Source organism: Pleuronectes platessa, chromosome 19 (assembly GCF_947347685.1).
Source record: "Pleuronectes platessa chromosome 19, fPlePla1.1, whole genome shotgun sequence".
Lineage (NCBI taxonomy): Eukaryota > Metazoa > Chordata > Actinopteri > Pleuronectiformes > Pleuronectidae > Pleuronectes > Pleuronectes platessa.
In genome coordinates this window covers 20,327,025-20,345,604 of record NC_070644.1, presented here as the reverse complement: position 1 = coordinate 20,345,604, position 18,580 = coordinate 20,327,025, and the positions used below count along the sequence as shown (strand labels likewise).

At 44.0% G+C, this 18,580-nt stretch overlaps 2 protein-coding genes across 2 annotated transcripts; one reads left to right on the top strand and one right to left on the bottom strand.

The window, feature by feature from the left end:
- Positions 1 to 2,323: 2,323 nt before the first annotated feature.
- Positions 2,324 to 10,427, bottom strand: ccni (cyclin I). The gene is made up of 10 exons (XM_053411724.1): positions 10,195 to 10,427; positions 8,915 to 9,074; positions 6,246 to 6,380; positions 5,700 to 5,774; positions 5,318 to 5,458; positions 5,103 to 5,231; positions 4,891 to 4,992; positions 4,629 to 4,779; positions 4,088 to 4,311; positions 2,324 to 3,974 (listed from the first exon to the last, which is right to left on the bottom strand). Exons 2-10 carry the CDS (start codon positions 9,026 to 9,028, stop codon positions 3,774 to 3,776), a joined length of 1,272 nt encoding a protein of 423 aa, XP_053267699.1. The 5' UTR covers positions 9,029 to 9,074; positions 10,195 to 10,427; the 3' UTR covers positions 2,324 to 3,773.
- A 1,528-nt stretch (positions 10,428 to 11,955) lies between these two features.
- ccng2 (cyclin G2) lies at positions 11,956 to 18,355 on the top strand. Its single transcript, XM_053411726.1, has 8 exons — positions 11,956 to 12,120; positions 13,385 to 13,541; positions 13,650 to 13,787; positions 14,177 to 14,427; positions 14,943 to 15,021; positions 15,141 to 15,239; positions 16,044 to 16,243; positions 17,310 to 18,355. Exons 2-8 carry the CDS (start codon positions 13,437 to 13,439, stop codon positions 17,440 to 17,442), a joined length of 1,005 nt encoding a protein of 334 aa, XP_053267701.1. The 5' UTR covers positions 11,956 to 12,120; positions 13,385 to 13,436; the 3' UTR covers positions 17,443 to 18,355.
- The last annotated feature ends 225 nt before the right edge of the window (positions 18,356 to 18,580 follow it).

Sequence of the window (18,580 nt, the reverse complement as noted above, 5' to 3'; positions counted from 1 at the left end):
AGAAAACTTCAACTGATGGTTTGAGTTGGATTTTGTTTGGATGATTCTAGAACCTGGTTGATTGACCCACCAGGGAACTGGAGGTCAAAGGTCAGCTGGTCTCACAAATATCAACGGTTTAAACTGTCTGATAGTTTCTGATTAAAGAACTGATTCTAAAGTGACACCTCGATACCGATAGTGGTTCAGCTCAGTCCAGATGACTAGATCAAAGGAGGCACCAGAGTCTGTGACCTAACTCCCAGTTCCTCTGGTGGAACTCTGAGTTCTGGGGAGAAGTGATTTCCCTTCACAGAGCGGATCAGTTTTCAGCAGGACGTTTATAACAAGAGCTCCGGTTTCACTCGGTCACTTTGTTCAACAACAAAGACCAAACTCCAGCTCTTGTTGCACAAATTCAACGTTTGTTAACTTTATATTCTTCACTTTGTTTCCAAATCACTTTTTACTTTCGAGTTTCTTCCTCTGGTTTGATTCACTTTGTATAAAATTGAACTCACATAGGTTGTGGCAAAAATATCACAAACACGTTCTCAACGAGATAAAAGTCACGCTGCTGTGTGTTGTGTTGTGTTGTGTTGTGTTGTTGTGTTGTCTTGTGTTGTGTTGGGGTTTTAAGGTGCTGAGGTGAACTAAAGGGTGATGCTGGTTTTCATTTTTGTACTTTTGTCTTTCTTTTGATATGTAACATCAAATCATGTAACAACTCAAACAAACAGGATAAAATGTCGATTTGTTGCCTTTGATCAGAACCAGGCTAACGGTTTCCCCCTGTTTCTAGTATTTGTGCTAAGCTAAGCTAACACCAGTATTTCCTGGTTGTAGCTTCTGTCACATTTGTTCGTCTCATCTCACGTTCTGTCAGAAAAAACATACCCCCCCAATATTTCCTTTTGAAAGTGAGTATTTTTTATTTGCTCAAATTGGAGAAGGAGGGAAAAGACGCAGCTTGAGATGTATTTTGTTGTCGGTGTTATTTTGTTTACCTTCTTTACACACAGTCACGTTGTTGTATTATTATCCGCTGTGACTTTTACAGATCACTTTGATAATCAGGATCAAACTTGTACAGTATTAAATTCACAGTTGTTGATTAAATATTCAGTATTTATTAAAATACTGTGAATCACATCAAGTCTCTTTTTATCCGACTATTTTCTATCTTGTGTTGATTTTCATCGGTGGAGCAAGAACTCAAGTACTTCATGTAAAATACCAATGAATGGACCAATACTGTATGTACTGAAGTAAAAGTACACCGTAACTTTTCTACTCAAGTAAAATAAAGTAATTACTTGCTTTTGAATATACTTTTAGTTTTAAAAGTAAAAAAGGCAACAGTCTATAAAATCAATAACTCTATATTCTGTTTTATTTAAGAAAAGTATTCAGAGTCATAAAGCACTTTGCTCTTGTGGAAGGAGGCGGAGTCTAATGTTACCTGCTCACTCTGATTGGATGAATGGACCAATCCAGTCCAAATATTCATTACTTTATAAAAATATATAAACATAAGTGTAAACATTTACCACGTGTACCTGAAAGTACCTGAAAATAAATCTACCTGATTAAGAACTGATACATTCAAAAAGTAATTAAATGTACTCCGTTACCACACAAACACCTGAACTCTTCCTCAGTGATGTTTCATTGGGTCGTTCATCAGACGCTCGGTGGCTCCACCTCGAACACGGAAATCGAACCTGTGACAACATGTTGGTCTGTGGAGACACAGCAGCTGCTGGACGTGTTTGTTCAGGACTGTTTGTGTTTGTGTGTAAACTCATAACCACGACAACTGGTTTGTTGACTCGAAGGCCGAGAGTGTTTAGTTCATTCTTCATCATCTCAAGGTCAAAGGTCAGGGTTCATTCTTCACCATCTCAAGGTCAAGGGTCAGGGTTCAGAGGAGAATCAACTTTGAAATAAGGATGAAGTCATTGAGGTTTGTCACAAGTGTCAAAGTACAAGTGTGTGTTTTGTTTGAACAAGCACAGTGTGTGTGTGTGTGTGTCTTTGTGTGTGTACATTCTGAAACAGCCAGTTCAACCTGTGTTGCGGGGGGGGCGTATAGCTCTGATGATTCTTAGTCAATAAATCATGAAAACTGTCTTTTGATCCTGAAAAGCATGAATTATTTTACTAAAAGAAACAACACAACATTGTTTCTGCTGCTGCTGCATCAGTTATATTACTGTCTGTTCTGACCTTTGACCTCTCCCTCTTTGGTCTTGACCCCCTTGTTTCACTGTGCTGTGTAACTCAGTGACACCACGATGTGCACAGGAGTGTTTGTGTAGAGACATGAAGACAAAGAGCTCAGTTAGTTTACTTGTATGTTTATTTTGTGGTGCCGCGGTGCGTTCAGGGACCCGGAGCCGCCTCCAGGGGGCGCTGCAGCAGGAGCAACAGAGCTTTTTACAGGAATACAAATATTAAACAGAACTTCGAGATTAAAACAGAGCAGTTTTTTTTTTTTTTTTAACATCAAAGTGAAGATTGTCACTCGAGTTTGTTTTGTGAATCAGCTCAGACACTAAAACCACATCTCTGTCAGATTAATATTAAAACACTTTCCATAACTCAAGGCTGTTTTATCACATGAGAATATATTATCTGCAACTTGTCATTTCCTCCGGTTGTTTTAATAAAGAACCACAGACTTTGACCAGGACCCGGTTCTGTGTACCAGGACGGGGTTCTAACTGGACCTGCTGTCATAGCAGCAAGTATCCATGACATGACAACTTGAGAGGATGTTAAAGTGAAATGATCACAACTGTAACGTTTGTTTTTCACTCCCACAAGTGCCAGACGGGTGGAGTTAACAGCAATGGACTGTGGTCAACTTCCCAAATATGTCACCAGAAGCTGGGCTGCAGGAGGAAACTCACACAACCTGAGAAACTTTCAGTCAAACTTCACAACAAGTTGAAAACCAACAGACGTGTCTGCGTCGGATCAACAATCAAATCGCACTTCATAAAACAAACCTCCTTCTATCAGGCGAGAAGCAGCAGATGATCGTCTCAGTAACATTCATACGTTTGAATCAGACTCTATGGAGAAGTTATAAATAGACATGGAAACATGCAGAGTGAGGAAGAGACGACAATAAAGACATAAATATGTGAAATAAAGAAGTTAAAAAGTGAACAACAAATAAAAGTTGACGAACATTTCTTCCACAGCAGGACAGAACGAAACGAGAAGTCATTCTAGGTTATTATCTTTTTTTTTTGGAAGGCAACTTTTTCTATTTATTATTTTTTTAAACCTTTTGTTTATTCTATTCGTGATCAACAAATATCTGTATTCAGATAAGTAGCAGCAGCAGGTTTTTTTTAGTTTTGGGATGTTTAACTTTTTTTGTGCTCTGTTGTCCTGCAGCAGGGGACGAGGACGGCGTCCTCCGGGCAGCTGAACGACTCGGGGACACTCTGGGGACATTTACACCAGAACCATCTCCACGACCGACATCGACTGTTTCAAAGCTTTAAATAGAACGTTAATATCAGTTTGATGCAAAGCGGTGACTTTAAGTTTCCTGTGGCAGCGTCTCCCTCTGAGGAGGAGCTGCCTCTCGATTGCTTTTTATGCAAATCAATGAATTGAAAAACATTTTCTCTTTCTTTTAATTGGTCGCCTGTTACTGAGGGAGGTGCTCATCAGAACAGCCTAAAGGTCACCGCTTATATACTTTGAGCAGAACTTTATTCTGAAAGGGATGTCGGCGTAGAGGTGGTTTGGGTGAGCGGCTTCCTGTTTGGTCTTCAGGAGGCACTGACTGGCTGCAGAGGCGGGCAGGGGGAAGAGCTGCCTTCCTGTCGGGTCAACAGGACACTGCATACGTTCAGACCTCCTCCTCCACCTGTTGGTGGCGCCCCCTCCTGGACGGTGATGGTGGACGTGACGTCTTCGTTGTAGAGACGCTTGATTCCATCGTAGAAGTCGTCCACCTCCATCTCCTCCACCTGAAGACAGGCAGACTCAAACTGTGACGAAGGTCTCAGGCGGCAGTGACTTCATACTTTGATTCTGAATTCATGATTAATGAGTTAATAACATTGAAAGGTTGATGCGTCACCTTGCGTTTGGCGGAGGCCTTGCTGCGCAGCATGACCTTCTGCAGGTGGAGGGTTCTGGGTGGGGAGAGCAGAGCCAGGAGGCTGCTGTGGGTGGAGGAGGAGACCGAGCTCAAAGGCGGCGGACTCCCCTCCTCCCCCCCAGCGGGTGTTGGTGGCTGGGCAGCGGAGGCAGAGACGAGGGCGTGGTCCCTGGAAGACTCAGTGGTGGAGGTGGTGATGGTCCCTGGAGAGAACAAGAGAAATACTTTAAAAACTATTTGTGCTGATTTCTAAACTTTCAAAAAAATATATCCTCTGTCCTTGTGGAAACCTGATGCCTCCATTACCCAGAATCCAACTGGAGGGTGATATAAAGTCCCTTCTTTCCAACTCGAAACCCCAATGTTCTTCTAACTTGTTTTCTTTTAGGAAGTGCAGTCCATTAAATATCACACAGCTCCCTCTAGAGGCAAGGACGGCTAACTACAGCATATTGACTTCCCCAACACCCTGACAGACTCTGATGCGTAAAAACTGTGTGAAGTTTCTCTTTAAATGTACCCAGAGTGCAGCTGGGGAGGGTAGGCTCCGGGGGGGTTGGGCTCTGCAGGGGCTGGTAGATGTAGACAGTGTTCGGAGGCAGGGAAACTCTCAGTGTGGACAGACTACGTGCCACCAGCTCTCGACTCCTGATCAACTCAGAGCTGTTGATCTGAGAGAGGAGAGAGAGAAGGAGACAGAAAACAAGAAAGACATTTATATTATCATGTCCGTCAGTCTTTGCGGTCGTACAGGTGACAACAGGAAGTAGGGGGTGTGGTACCTGTGCCCTTTTCAGCAGGTCGATGGTTAGCGCCAGCCAATCAGGGCAGCAGGTCTCCAGCTCCAGGGTGATGAGGGCCAAGGCCAGCATGGATCCTCTGATCTACAGGGACATTGAGGGACAGACCTGGTCATTGGGCCGGAAGCTGAAAAGTCCATAGAGGAGCTGAGGTTTCAATGTGTGTACACGCGTGTGTGTGCACGTGTGCGTACCTGGACGAGTGTGTGGTTGGCCAGACAGTGGTAGAGTCGCTGTGTGAGCAGGGCGAGGTGCTGAGAGCGGTTCAGTCCCAACACCGAGTCCAAGAACCCAGAGCGACACGACAACACCATGGCGTGGAACTATATGGGGGGGGAGAAGACAACATCATGTCGGGCTCGTTGAGAGATTGTGTTTGTGTGTTTGTTTGCAAGTGTGACAGACATACTATGTGCAGGAAGTCCAGAGCTGTGGCGGTGTGCAGGTCCCAGTTCAGTTTGTCCAGGACGATCCGCTCCATCCTCAGGATCTCTGATGGAGAACAGCCACAGCTGCTGGAGGTGACCAGCTCCTTCAGAGAGGGCACACACTGACAAACAGACACACACAGACGCACACAGACACACACACATACAGACACATAAGTTACCTCATTGGTTGTAATCCATCAGAAAAGGTTGATCAGTAACACTCTAAACAATAACTAATACATTTTCACTGTAGTTTTTTGTATCTTAGTGTGACTGCTTGTTTGTTCATGTTGTGTGCTCATGTTGTGTGTTCATGTTGTGTGTTCATGTTGTGTGTTCATGTTGTGTGTTCATGTTCACCTCGTCCTCCTCACACGTCTTGGCAGCCAGGAAGAAACAGGCCATGGAGATGCAGCGCAGGTACTTTGGACGAGCCTGAAGACAAACAATCATTCAATCCACTTGTCGTTGTGTCATTAACACACAAAGTGTTTTCACTCCTCTGAACTGTGTCACTGTGGACACACTGGAATCTATTGACCTGTATTAGTGTGTCTGTGTCAATGCCTCAGGTGTTCCACTGATCAACAGGGGGCAGTGATGCTCTAATAAAAGCAGGAGGAGTAAACAAACTGGAACAAACCAAAAATCAATTGATGGACCATCTTGGAACGGTTTCACAATTCACACGATCGATTCAAGTCATTTAACAACTGTTCATTAGTTCTTCTGCCTCTGATGTAGCAAAGTAACAAATATACACAAACACTGTGCGTTTGTTTGGGCGTGAAAAGCAGAGTAAATACCTTCTATGTGTACTTGATGAGTAATAAAAGCAGTTCACACATTCCGCCTCCTGCTCACTGTAGCAGCTGCAGCCCTGTAGCACTGGGGGGGTTTGTTTACCTTGATGGGAGCTAGGAAGCGGTCCAGGATGCTAACAGCTAGCACCAGGGTCTCTGGGTACAGCCGCAGCCTGCAGTGCAGCTCCGTCAACCAGCGCACGGCCTCGTCTCGCTGGGCCGGGGAGACGTCTGTGTCCTGCAGCCAAGAAGACACTGTCAACACCGTCCTCCTCAGGAGTCTGGAGAAGGTTTCTACAGACCACTGAAGCATTCTTACACAGAGCAATGAGGCAAAGAAGGTTTATGAATAAAACTATTTTAATAAAATCATCATTAACCATCTGGTTCTTTAGACCAGCTTCCACAGGTAGTGTGAACGAACTGAGCCGGTCTGAATGCAAATATTTACCTTTTCAATTTGAGCTAAATCTATTTACAACGTTCTCGACCTCAGGCTCTATCTTTAGGAAACCAGCCTCCGCTCGTCTCAGGTTTACACTGAACAAGGGAAACTGTCTGTGGACTGAAGATGGAACCACAAACAAAGCAGGTTGTGAATTCTCTCTTTGCGCTTTAAGATAGCAAAGTGATTTCAAGTCTTGTATCACGTTGTTCTGGATCTTTAGTCAGGATCCTGCTGAGGCTTTTGTGACGACACAGAGAAGACGAACAGGAAGTCAAACCAGCTCGACTGCTGTAAGAACATTTCACAAAGTATCTCCACCGAAACAACAGCAGGAATTCACTTAGTTCCTCTCAGTTGAAACTATTCACCCGACGACCTTCCAATCTTTCTCAGAGGATTCTTCTACTCAGTGAAAAACATCGTACAGAATTCACAGGGGAGTTTAATAATATGTCAGCTACTATAATAATAAGATTATCTTTCTATCTGGGCAGTGCGGTGGTCTGGTCGACATCAGTTCTCTGACCTGGGTTCATGTTGAGAGTAAACAGATCTGAGAGCAGCTTTAAATTATCTGTTCACTCAGATCTAGAGCTCATTGCTCCGCCGAGCTCCAACACACCCTGAGTGTAATCCAGCTTCTCCAAACTACACACACTCAAATATATTAATTCTCTAAATGTGTTCCACGTTTCAAAAAGATCCAGAGAAGAAATTAAGCTGAGGTAGAAAAACTTAAACCACAAATCAAATGACTTTATAGGGTCCATCCATCTGACTACAAAGCAGCACCATGTTCAAACACGACTAACGGTTATAAAATATAAATAATGAAAATATAAATTATGTAATTCTGTCACTTTTGTATGTGTAGTCATTGGAAATCTGAAATATCTGAAATTTCCTGAGAATTTGCCTCTGAGCTGAAGTCAGTGTTTCACTGAGTGGATTGTGTAACACTGGACCAGCAGCAGGGGTCAAAGGTCAGATCAGAACCGACCCTGCTATTTAACTGCACTGCAACATGACACTGTTGTGCGTCACAGCTCTTAGGTGTCCGAACGTCCGTCTCTTCAGACTCTGGCTCCTCTACAGTGATTGGTCAAGTTCAGACGATGGAGGAAACTGCTGAGTCAACCCTTCGTGCTTTTCTACTTTGAATGATTTTTACGATCTTTTCAGACGTCAGCTTTCTAGCCGTCTCTCTCACGTCGTGAATTTCCCACGGGATTAATAGAGTATCCATCTATCTATCTATCTGTCTATCTATCTATCTACGTGTCACCAGCAAGGGAGTTTTTACCCTGTGGCAGTGATACTGGTTATATGTTCTGAGACCTTTTGACCTCACACACCAGTTTACACATCTGCCTTCCAACCAGCCCTTAGTGTCAGTGACGTCCTTTACTGTCTTTTATTGTCTCTTTATCATTGATGCAGTGTTAGAGACGAGCCGGTTCAAGGACCAGATCGAGGCGAGTTCACTTCTGTTCATATGAAGTCGATTTCAGTTTGATGTCTGAGTTTTCAAACCATGAAAAACAAGAGAAGGTGAAACTCCAGCAGGAGACCAAGCAAACAGGTTCAGTGAAAAGTAGGTTAATGATACCGTTTCTTTCCTTTCAAGAAAATATAGAAATCTAACATTATTTTATATTCAATTCAGTAATGTGATTAATAACTTATTGCGTATGACAGAGTGGAATTCACAGGTATCTGACACAATGTGAGATGAGCTAATAAAGAGGGCGAGACCAGCTGAGGACGTGTGATGACATAAGATCAGTGTCGTCACAGGCGGACGTGTTGTGAGTCTGTTGATGTGAGGAAACTGAACGTCTCAGCAGAGTCTCGCTCACTGACTCAGTTTGTAGACTAAATAAATAAACCAATTGAATCATCATTTAACAAGTCAGATTAATAAGGAACATTAGATATGAATGACTCGGCTGCTACTGATGACAGTAAGATGATAAAAGCAGCAGCTCTCACCCGATTCGAAGGATTTATTATTTATCTGTGAACTTATTACATCACGATCACAAAATCAGACAAACAAACTGTTTCAATGTGACGATGTGTTGCCGTAAACATGTGGAGATTGTGAAGTAACTGTTGGGACTTGAAGTAAACTCATCATGATAAGGTCTCGGACCATTAACTCCACTGGGAGCTTCCCTGCTGTTGTGACTGGTCTTTATATAATATGGTGGACAAGAGGGACCAGGCACAGGATCCACCACATCAGTGATGGTGGGTTAGTTGGGTTGAGTGGATCCAGGTGATCGTGAACCTAGTGGAGGTGTTCAGAGACGGATCCTCACCTGTGAGGCCGGCGTCTTTGACACGTAGTCCTTCCACATCTCGGCTTCCCGAGAGGCCGCCTCTTCCAGGAGGAAAGACAGCCTCTGGCGTCCCCAGGGCTCAGTGGACCTCATTCTTCCCTCCCCTGGTTGAGCCTACCTCCTCACTGGGAACAGCTACCTGCACAACGACACAGCACACGGGATCATCTCAGGCTCCCACCCCCCCGCTCCACAGAACAGACAGAGAGGGTTCACACTATAACAAACAGTGTAAAAGTTAAAGGATTCTCTGAAATCTTGATGTTTTTAATTTGAAGTTTTGCTTCCGTCCCATCAGACAAACGTTTAGATGCTCACAGCGAAGTGGGAGTTTGAGATATGAGGATTTAAACTGTGCATTAACATAATAGACTTGATATTAAGATGGATGATGACGGCTCCTAAGTGAAGCCCACTCTGTGTGTGTGGTGTGGGTCACAGATCCTGTCTCCTCCAGGTCAGTGGAAGGGACAAAGGGACAAAGGGACAAGTCAAGACAAACCAGGAACACATGTATTCCTCACAGATGGTTTCTGTCAGTTCAGACAGTTCTTATCACTCTGATGAATGTTCATGTTTATGTTTATCAGTGTGATGATATGAAACTGGGTCAAACTGTCCTGTTCTTCTAACCTGTTAATAATGAATGAAGTTATGAAACACAAGTCATCAGAGGACAAAGAGTCTGAAGATACTGAAAGTGGAATTAGTCCAGAATGAACCCGTGTTAGACCTTTTCCTTAAGAAGCTAAAACAATCAACTGTGTGGTTGATGTAGACTGAATTAGACCATGGGCCTTTAAACCTGGTGTGTAGCTTCTATAGCTTCTAATGTAACTGCAACGCAAAAAGTCCCCGAGCAAAGACACACAGTGTCCACTGAGTCTGAAACTACCAGGAGTTCCTCCTCAGGGAGTTCCTCCTCAGGGGGTTTCTCCTCCGGGAGCTTCCACCATGTTGAGGAAAGCACCGGGCCTCCCGGAGCAGGTGCATTACCAAGCGTCCCCTTCCTTTATTTCCCCGGGTCAGACTATGACCTGGAGCGGAGCTAGCTCGACAGCCAGCTGCTAACGCAGCGTCGCTAGCAACTCGCTAGCTCTGTTTATTTAAAACAAATACACGTTTCAAAGCTCCGTGTCCACCACCGGTGGGTGTCATTGAAAAGATCCGGGTTCGTGTCACCCTGGACGGCTGAGCTAGCTTCACACTGAGGCCGTTTAAATGTCTGAGAGCGACCCAGGAGATAGACGGAGCCTCACCTCCCCTGCGAAGCGGAGCAGGCCACAGTTGGATTTCATCTGGTCCTCTCGGGCCAAAGGGAACGGAGCTTCCCTCGCTTCAGACCTCCATCTTCTCTTCCCTGGTGGAGAAGGTTCCTGTAGAAAAAGATATAAAAATAAAATAACGGAACATAGACTGAGTCTACTTCCGAGGAGGGGACTGAGGGGGAAGAAGGGGACTGACTCCGCCCAGCTCGGGGCTGAACGGGAGAGGAAAACAAACACACCCTCTGTGGAATATTCCCTTTGGAATTATTTTAAATGTCAAATATCTATTCATTTGTAGTTTATATAATATTAAAAAATATGTGGCTTTCACTGAGACTAACTTGTTTTTCTGAGAGAAATGTATTTTGTGTTTTAATGGCCTGATGTTTGTATTTATTTATCATTGGCATTTATTTCTATGCTGGAATTGACCTAAGAGTCTTTAATAAACGATAAATAATAAAAAATACAGCAGACAAAAGAAAGCAGAAGCTCGGTTTTCAGTTTGTTAGTTAACGTATGTTATGTGGACAGAAGTGCAACGGTTCATTGAACCATTCATTGAGTTTGTTTGAGAAAATATCCTAAAACATCCCTCTGACATTATGCACCTGTCATATCTGTTTCCTGTAACTCTGACTGGGTTTTAAACCAGGGTTTATAATGTGTATGTACACGTTGAGTGATGTGACCTAAGCAAACGTTGTCGTATTTGCTGATTATTATTACCACTTACAGCAGTTACTGCCTGGAGAGATCATTATATACATCAAAGAGTCCTGTTATTACTAATATATAAAATAATGTGTGTCCTCGATATTGGTGTTATATCGTTTTTAGATAGATAGATCAATACTTTATTGATCCAGTAGTACAAAAAACAGACAAACACAAGAGCATAAGAATAATTTAAGGTCAAAATAGGTCAAGGACAAGTTCACTGCCAGAACTACTACAAAGCTGTGATTGTAAAGAAGTATTGTGCTAATGGAGATATGAAAATACAAATATAAGTTTAAGGTGATTGAAAGACACAAGTAACCGAGGCAGAGTATTGAAGCCAAACATAAATACAGGTTTAAAGATAAATAACCGACACGTACAAAATTCTGCATTAAACTAACACAACCTGTGAAAATGATGGTGCAGCAGATGTAAGTGTATTTAAAAAAAGTCAAAACAGGGCAAGTGTAAAACTTAAATTCGAAGTGAAACCACATACTATAGTTATATCCACACGTTGAATGTTTTTAATTGGATTATATATGTTTCACAGAGTCCCTGAGAAGTTTGTACATCATCCAAATTTAGTTATTTTTTAGATTAACAATACATTTTCTTGTATTTATTAGTCTTTATTACTAAAAGACAGAAGGCACTACGTAATGCCAATATTGCTACAGGGCTCTGCGCAGCGATAGGCCAATCAGAGCGTCCCAATTTGGGCGGAATATTTGAACGTAGCAAAGTGCAGCTCGCTGATTGGCTGATGAAGCGGTCAGTCACTGGGGGAGCGTCTCTCACAGAAGATCGATTCTACCTCAACTCCTGCGGAATCTATGGATTTATTGATGATTGAATATCAATAATAAAGATGAATATGTTCCGGACTTTGTTCAAACTCGAAGTGAAACGTTAAAAACAAACGTTTAATCGAATCGTAACACTCGGGAGGAAGGGACTGCTATTATGGATACCTCGTCTCTGATTGGCTGCGGCCGCGTGACGCAAGGCCTGTGGGCGTGAGCGTTGAGGACATCAACAAAGGGGAGAAAGAGACGGAACAGAGAAAGACGAGGAAGGAGAGAAGGAAGGAAGGATAGAGGGAAGGAGTCCACAGAAACAGAAACAAGAGAAGCAGCAGAAACAAGAGAAGCAGCAGAAACTCGAGAGATGCGGATTTGAGCTCATCAGCAGGTAAAGACAACATTTCACTTCCACTCAGATTCACTGAGAGAAGCTGAGACTCTGACAGAAGAAGAGACATGAATGTGATCCATCGACCAAAGGACGTTTATTTATCTTTAATCTTCACGAACAGAAGATTATTATAAAACACATAAAGAACATGTCTCTGGATGTCTTCTGTCAACTCGTTTGAATCGCTCCCTCTCGACAGATCGGAGCTGAGCACTGTTTCCTGGTCTCTGTTTTATTAAGAGAAGAATCCACTCAGCGAACCCGAACCTTCCTTTGTGTTGTTGTTGTTGTTGTTGTTGTTTTCCTGAGGTTTAAAGTGTAAAAGCAGCTGTTTTCTATCCTCTTAGAGAAGAAATGTCTCCGAACAGACAGATGTTGTTCAGTTGTTGTTCTGCCTCGGATCCTCTCGAGCCTTTTAAAAAACCTCGGTTCTGTTTACGACGAGAAACCAAAACAACAACCATCTTTTATTCGGTTATTTACGTCAACAAACCTCCATCATTAACATAACACGGATGTTTGACATCGTTAATGATCTCGAGCGGTTTAGATTGATAAAGCTGGTAAAGAAGCAGCCCCTCCCCCGCTCCTCCGACCGGAGGATCTGATGTTAGCTCGTAGCGGCTAACGCTAGCTTCTCCCCGTTAGCATTAGAGGAGAAGGCTAAAGATGGAGGCTTCGGTCGAGCGGAGGATTCTGTGTTCGCTGCGGATTGATTATCAACCGACGGGACCGTGGACAAGCGGTTGTTTTTCTCGGTTCGAGGGCAGAAGGCGTCGACCGGAGGAAATCTGACACCGGAGCCCAGCTGGGGAGAGGGGGGGGGGGGGCTGAGCTCCGAGCCCTGGAAGAGAAATACAAGAATAACACAAATCACACTAACAGAGAAACGAGCCTTTTAAAAACAACACACGTCATCAACATGTCAAAGGTTTTATTTCAGTTTCCAACCCGAAGAGAGAAAATTCAAATCCTCTCGAGTTAAATGATGTTTTCCGAATATGTAAATAAATAATAATGAAATACAAATGTGTAAATGAATAAATAACGATTTTGCATTAAAGATAACGCAGGTATAGAAAGTATTATAGACATATTGACGTGTGGCAAAGAATAAATGCAAATGTTTATTTTGGTGTAACATTTATATTGTTAAATGTTCAAAATGTTGCACGTGGAATTTTCTATTATATTTTATTTGACCTTTCTACAGATATATATTTCGCTTGAGTGAATCTGTACATTTCCCTGTTTCCTGCAGTGAGAATACTGTTTGAAAAGTGGACATCACCTCCTCCTGTGCCAACTGAGACATGGACGCCTACAAGCTGATGAAGGAGCTGCGGGTGAATTACGAGCAGGAGGTTTTTTATCTGCCCAAAGAAACGGGACTGGTCCTCATCGAGTCCTCCACACGGGTGAGCTCACTGGACTAACAGATGATCCACAGCATCAATGAAGTCAGGAAGTCATTAGTGTTGTCACGGATGAAGCAGGTTTATCATCAACACGTCTTTGTTTCCCAGGACGAGAGTCGGATCTCGGCCAAGTGCAGAGACGTCCAAGTGGAGGACCTGTGGAGTCTCACCAGCTTCTTCGGTTACAGCACGCAGACCTTCGTCCTGGCTGTGAACCTGCTGGACAGATTCCTGGCCTTGATGAGGGTGAGAGATTCGAACACATGATAGGAGCAGACACGGGACACCAGAGCACTCCACGCATTCTGACTGCCTGTGCAGTTTGTAAATACCTGAAGCCTCAGTTATCATCTGTAGATGAAGTAATGTGTCGACTTTGTTTTGGAACAAATATTCAGCTTTATACTTGCACTCAAGAGTCCAGAACAAGATGTTCCTCACTGGTACAGCGAGTTCCCCGGCTGCTGACTGGGTTCCATCTTCCTCGGTCACATTACTGAATCATAGCTCCAGTGAAGCGTGCGCTGCTTTTGTTGCCAACCTCGTGAAGTGTTCTTTAATAAACTTGGATCCACTCACAGGTTTTAAGCCATTTTCAAACCGTGACTAACCCCCCCCCCCCCCTGCTCCCTCAGATCCAGCCAAAGCACCTGTCCTGCGTGAGCCTCAGCTGCCTCCACATGGCGGCCAAGGTGACGGAGGAGGAGTGCGACGTGACGTCCAGCGACGAGCTCATCCGCATCGGCCAGGCCCGGTTCACGGCCTCCGACCTCTGCCGCATGGAGAAGATCGTCTCCGAGAAGCTCGACTTCAAGTCCAAACCCATCACTGCCTTAACCTTCCTGCAGCTGTACCATCAGATCGCACTGTCACACTCCATGGACAGGTGAGGTCACAGTGAACAGGAAGTGACACGGAATCAGCTGATTGTTTACAGAACCGACTTCCGGCTTTAAATTAACTCATTTCTATTAAAATCCACCTGCTGAGAAGCTTCAACGATAAAACACCACATTTAGTCCATTTAGATAGATTTGATTTATTCTTTCAGCTTCAAACTGTATTTTTTGTGACTTCATCGTCCACACAAGTTACCAGAGGTCATGTTTTCCTCTGATTTGATTGGCAGAGCCTCCCCACCCCCGTGTTTCTCAGTGTAGCACAGTTTACTTTCAGCTGACTCCATGTCTGACTGAAGTGCACTGATAAGACTTGTTGTCACCTGCTGCTCTAGAGTCTCACACTTACATAACCTCTCATGTTGTTTTCAATATTCACGACCACGTCAAGATTCAGTTTAACTGCTTTTATCTTAAAACCTGTTGTTTATGAGACGATGAGTTGATTCTGTTTGTGTGACGGACCTGGAACATGCCTCAACCCGACTCTGTGTGTGAACAGGAAGGAGACCCTGAGCCTGGAGAAGCTGGAGGCTCAGCTCAAAGCCTGTCTGTGCCGAATCTCCTTCTCCAAAGCAAAGGTAGGAATCCAGAGGTCCGACTGGATCACAGCAGCTCAGTCGACTAATGAGTTTCTCAAAAACGTTGCTGCTTGTTTGATATTAACGGTTTTTCTTTCTGTCCATTTTTCCAAACACAGCCGTCCGTCTTAGCCCTGTCGCTCCTGAGGCTGCAGATCATAGCTGTTCAGTCGAAGGACATGTTGGAGATCGCCTCTCATATCCAGAGACACTTGAAGGTACATGACACACTGTGTGACGCACTGGGGAGGGAACGTCACACCTGTGGACTCACTGGGGAGGGAACGTCACACCTGTGGACTCACACTGTCATGGAAAACTAAAACCACAGAGCAGCTCGGAGAATTTCCCTAAAGAGGAAGTAAAAGCCCTGAGGTCTAATTCCCTAGAATATGACCAGTTTCCTTTAAGTCCAATTCAAACCTCAGATCAGCTGTGAACAGGAAGTCAACGTGGGGGGGGGGGGGGGGGGACTGGTTATATAATCTGGTGTCTTGTGACTCAACTCAACGCAGTAATGTTTTCCCCATGAAATCGTCAGTTTACACACTGACCACATTCCTGCGCTCACCTTCCAATTTTTTTCTTGTTTTTCGCCCTTTTTAAAAACTTTTGATCAGGTGTTTTCATTCTGGACTGTTGAGATTATTAATATTTCAGGTGTAGCTGCCACAACGATATTCAGGTCACCAGGATGTTTCTTTACAAACCTGACGCTTATTTTGAGTTGGTCAATTTCGAATTATGTGGAAACATGTTTTCTAGTCTTCAAACACAATGAGCTGAGTGTTTCCTTATTTATATTTTTAACACCATATGAAAACCAATGATCTTATAACATTTGAGCAATGAAAAACACCCCCCCCCCCCCCGCTCTGAGGCTGGTTCCTCTTCACTTCCTGACCTGGACGCAGACCCCAGGTCCCTGTTTACCCTCTGTAACGGGTTCAGTGATTGGGGGATTTAAAAGGTCCTGATGTGAGTTCACGTTCAAGCGTCTGAACGCTGTCGTCTGGTTTCAGATTGCGGACGGCGAGCTGCGGCTGTGGAGCGAGCGCGTGGCTCAGTGTCTGTCGGACTACGCCTCGCCCGAGTGCAGCAAGCCCAACCACAGGAAGCTGCAGTGGATCGTGTCGCGGCGGACCGCCCAGAACCTGCACGCCTCCCGCAGCGTCCCCGAGCTGCCCACCATCCCCGAGGGGGGCTGGGGCGAGAGCGAGAGGTGAGAGATTCAAACGCACCCGTAATAAAACAGGGTTCACAAAGTCTGACATCAGATGATCTGAACTTTAGGCTTCAATAATCATAAATAAGCTCAAATGACACATTTATGAAACGGATCCTCGGGTTCATATCGAGTCACTCAGTTTAAATACTCACAATCCCATTCAAACTGGTTCTGTGTTTCAAACCTGAACAGTCAGTCAGTGAAGAACTGGTTTCATCATGTGACGGCTCAGACCAGGAAGCACCGACCACAACACTGACATCAGAGGGTTCGAATTCAAAAGAAAACTGACACACACACACACTGAATGTCTCTATAGCAACACAACACTGATGAACACAGTTGAAAACACTTCTCAGTTTCCCAGTTCAACAGAAACTGAGAGAAACTGGTTCAGATCAAAATGTGTAATTTACTTAAAACACATTTTTAATACTTTTCTTCTAAAGACTCAAGTCACAGACAGATTAAATTAGTTTTCCAGGTGTGTTTGTGTGTCTGTGTAGTAACACTCCCCTGAGGCAACCAGTTGTGCAGCAACACACAGGCTTCTGTTGTGTTGTAACAGCTGTGACACACACAGGTTTCTGTTGTGTTGTAACAGCTGTGACACACACACACACCCGCTCCCAGCTCTGTGTTATGAGTTGTGCGAGTCTCTTGTCACGTCCCTCTGACACACAGACATTTCCATGACGTCCAGTCTCTTATGTAACACTGAGCTTCAGGAGAAGTTCTCCCTCAAGTTAGTCAAAGCAAACATGGAGACTCCTCCCAGTCGACCCAGTGAGAACACTGTGTTCAACCTGGAGTCTGGATGAGGTCACGCACCACACCTGAGATGTTTACAGACGCTCGTCCCACCCATCATGAGTCAGACCTGAGATCAGCTGGTGAGCGTCTGACTCCTCACCCGTCAGCTGCTCTCCTGTAGGATGTTGGTGCTCACAGGCTCCAGTGAACTGACCTCATGCAGCCGGCCCCTCTCTGGGTTCAGTAACGAGTGTTTAGCTGAAGTTCTGTCTGAACAGCGTCTCTTTGTGTCTTTGTGTCTCTGCAGCGAGGACTCCTGTGAGGACGTGATGAGTTCAGGTGAGGAGTCGCTCAGCAGCTCCCTGGGCAGCGACGCCGAGGGGCCGTACTTCCCTCTGCACTACCGCCAACAGAGGGACCGGGGACACCTCCTCGCCTGAGCTGCCCCCCCCCGAACCCCCCCGCCCCCTCAGACCTCCTTTAATTTATTGCTGAATAAGCTGTGTTGCTGGAGGAGACTTGTGCAGCCGAGTGCTCTGGATTCCTCTGGTAGACTTGGTAGATTCTAGTTAGTGAAAGTGTTGGTGCATGTTGAGACGTCACATTCCAGGAGGAGAGAGTTTGAGGATGAAACGCCGGCGGCTCGGTTCCAGGTGCTGATCTCACCGAGGCCCGGGTCAGAGCACACACAGGTCTCCTTGTTGGGGGAAAATGATTTTGCCAAAACACGTGTTGTTTATTTCCTAGAATGTTTCTGACTGTTATTAATCGAAGACTGTTTTTATTGAGGGTAAAGAGAAGTTTGTTCAGAGCAGTCGCGTGGTTTCGTTTCAGCCTCGTCAACATCACGTTATCGTTTGTGCGGCTTGTTGGAACGAAACTGGAGCGTTTGTTATTTCTCTGATCGTCTGTCACAAGTTTAATTTGCACAGTTTTTCTTTTTAAATCTCATTTCCAGTGTTAAATGGTAAAACTGGAGTTTGCGTTTGAAGAGAAACTGAAGAGTGAGCGATGCCATGCTTCAGAATCGGAGCCTTGCATCACCACAGGGTGTTCAGACTGTGTGTGTGTGTGTTTGTTGACGTGTGTGTGTGTGTGTGTGATATATTTAAAGTTAGAATGTAGCTAAAAAAAAAGGTCTTTGATTCTTTTCTGAAAGAATGTTGAATGAAAAGATGCCGACCACGTGTCCGAAAACTCAAAAAAATGTAAAAAAAATGTTAATACAAAAACATGTAAAACTGTAAATGATGTACAAAAAAAATGTTAATAGTTGTGTAGATATTGAGTTATTTATTATTTTTTGTCACCTGTACTGAAAAACGAAAATCTTATAAAAATCTTATTTTTTAATCTTTTTTGTCACGTCCATTTTCTTCCATCAAAAACTCTCATATTAGAGATAAGGCATAAATATTATGGATTTAATGTGATAATGTTTTTCAGTTTTCACATGATCCTGTCGACGCTCAATGAGAACCAGAGTCCTGGAGATAATTGTCTTTGTTTTTATTGAGAAATTCAGTTCTTGTTTGTTAAGAAAAGCAAAAGTAAAAATATTTTATAAAAATAATTTGG

Coding starts and splice junctions, on each gene's coding strand:
- ccng2 (XM_053411726.1), top strand. CDS start 13,437: ATGGACGCCTACAAGCTGATGAAGGAGCTGCGGGTGAATTACGAGCAG. Junction 13,542..13,649: donor TCATCGAGTCCTCCACACGG/GTGAGCTCACTG, acceptor TTTGTTTCCCAG/GACGAGAGTCGGATCTCGGC. Junction 13,788..14,176: donor GATTCCTGGCCTTGATGAGG/GTGAGAGATTCG, acceptor CTGCTCCCTCAG/ATCCAGCCAAAGCACCTGTC.
- ccni (XM_053411724.1), bottom strand. CDS start 9,028: ATGAGGTCCACTGAGCCCTGGGGACGCCAGAGGCTGTCTTTCCTCCTG. Junction 5,775..6,245: donor GCTTCCTAGCTCCCATCAAG/GTAAACAAACCC, acceptor GTTTGTCTTCAG/GCTCGTCCAAAGTACCTGCG. Junction 4,993..5,102: donor CCAACCACACACTCGTCCAG/GTACGCACACGT, acceptor ATGTCCCTGTAG/ATCAGAGGATCCATGCTGGC.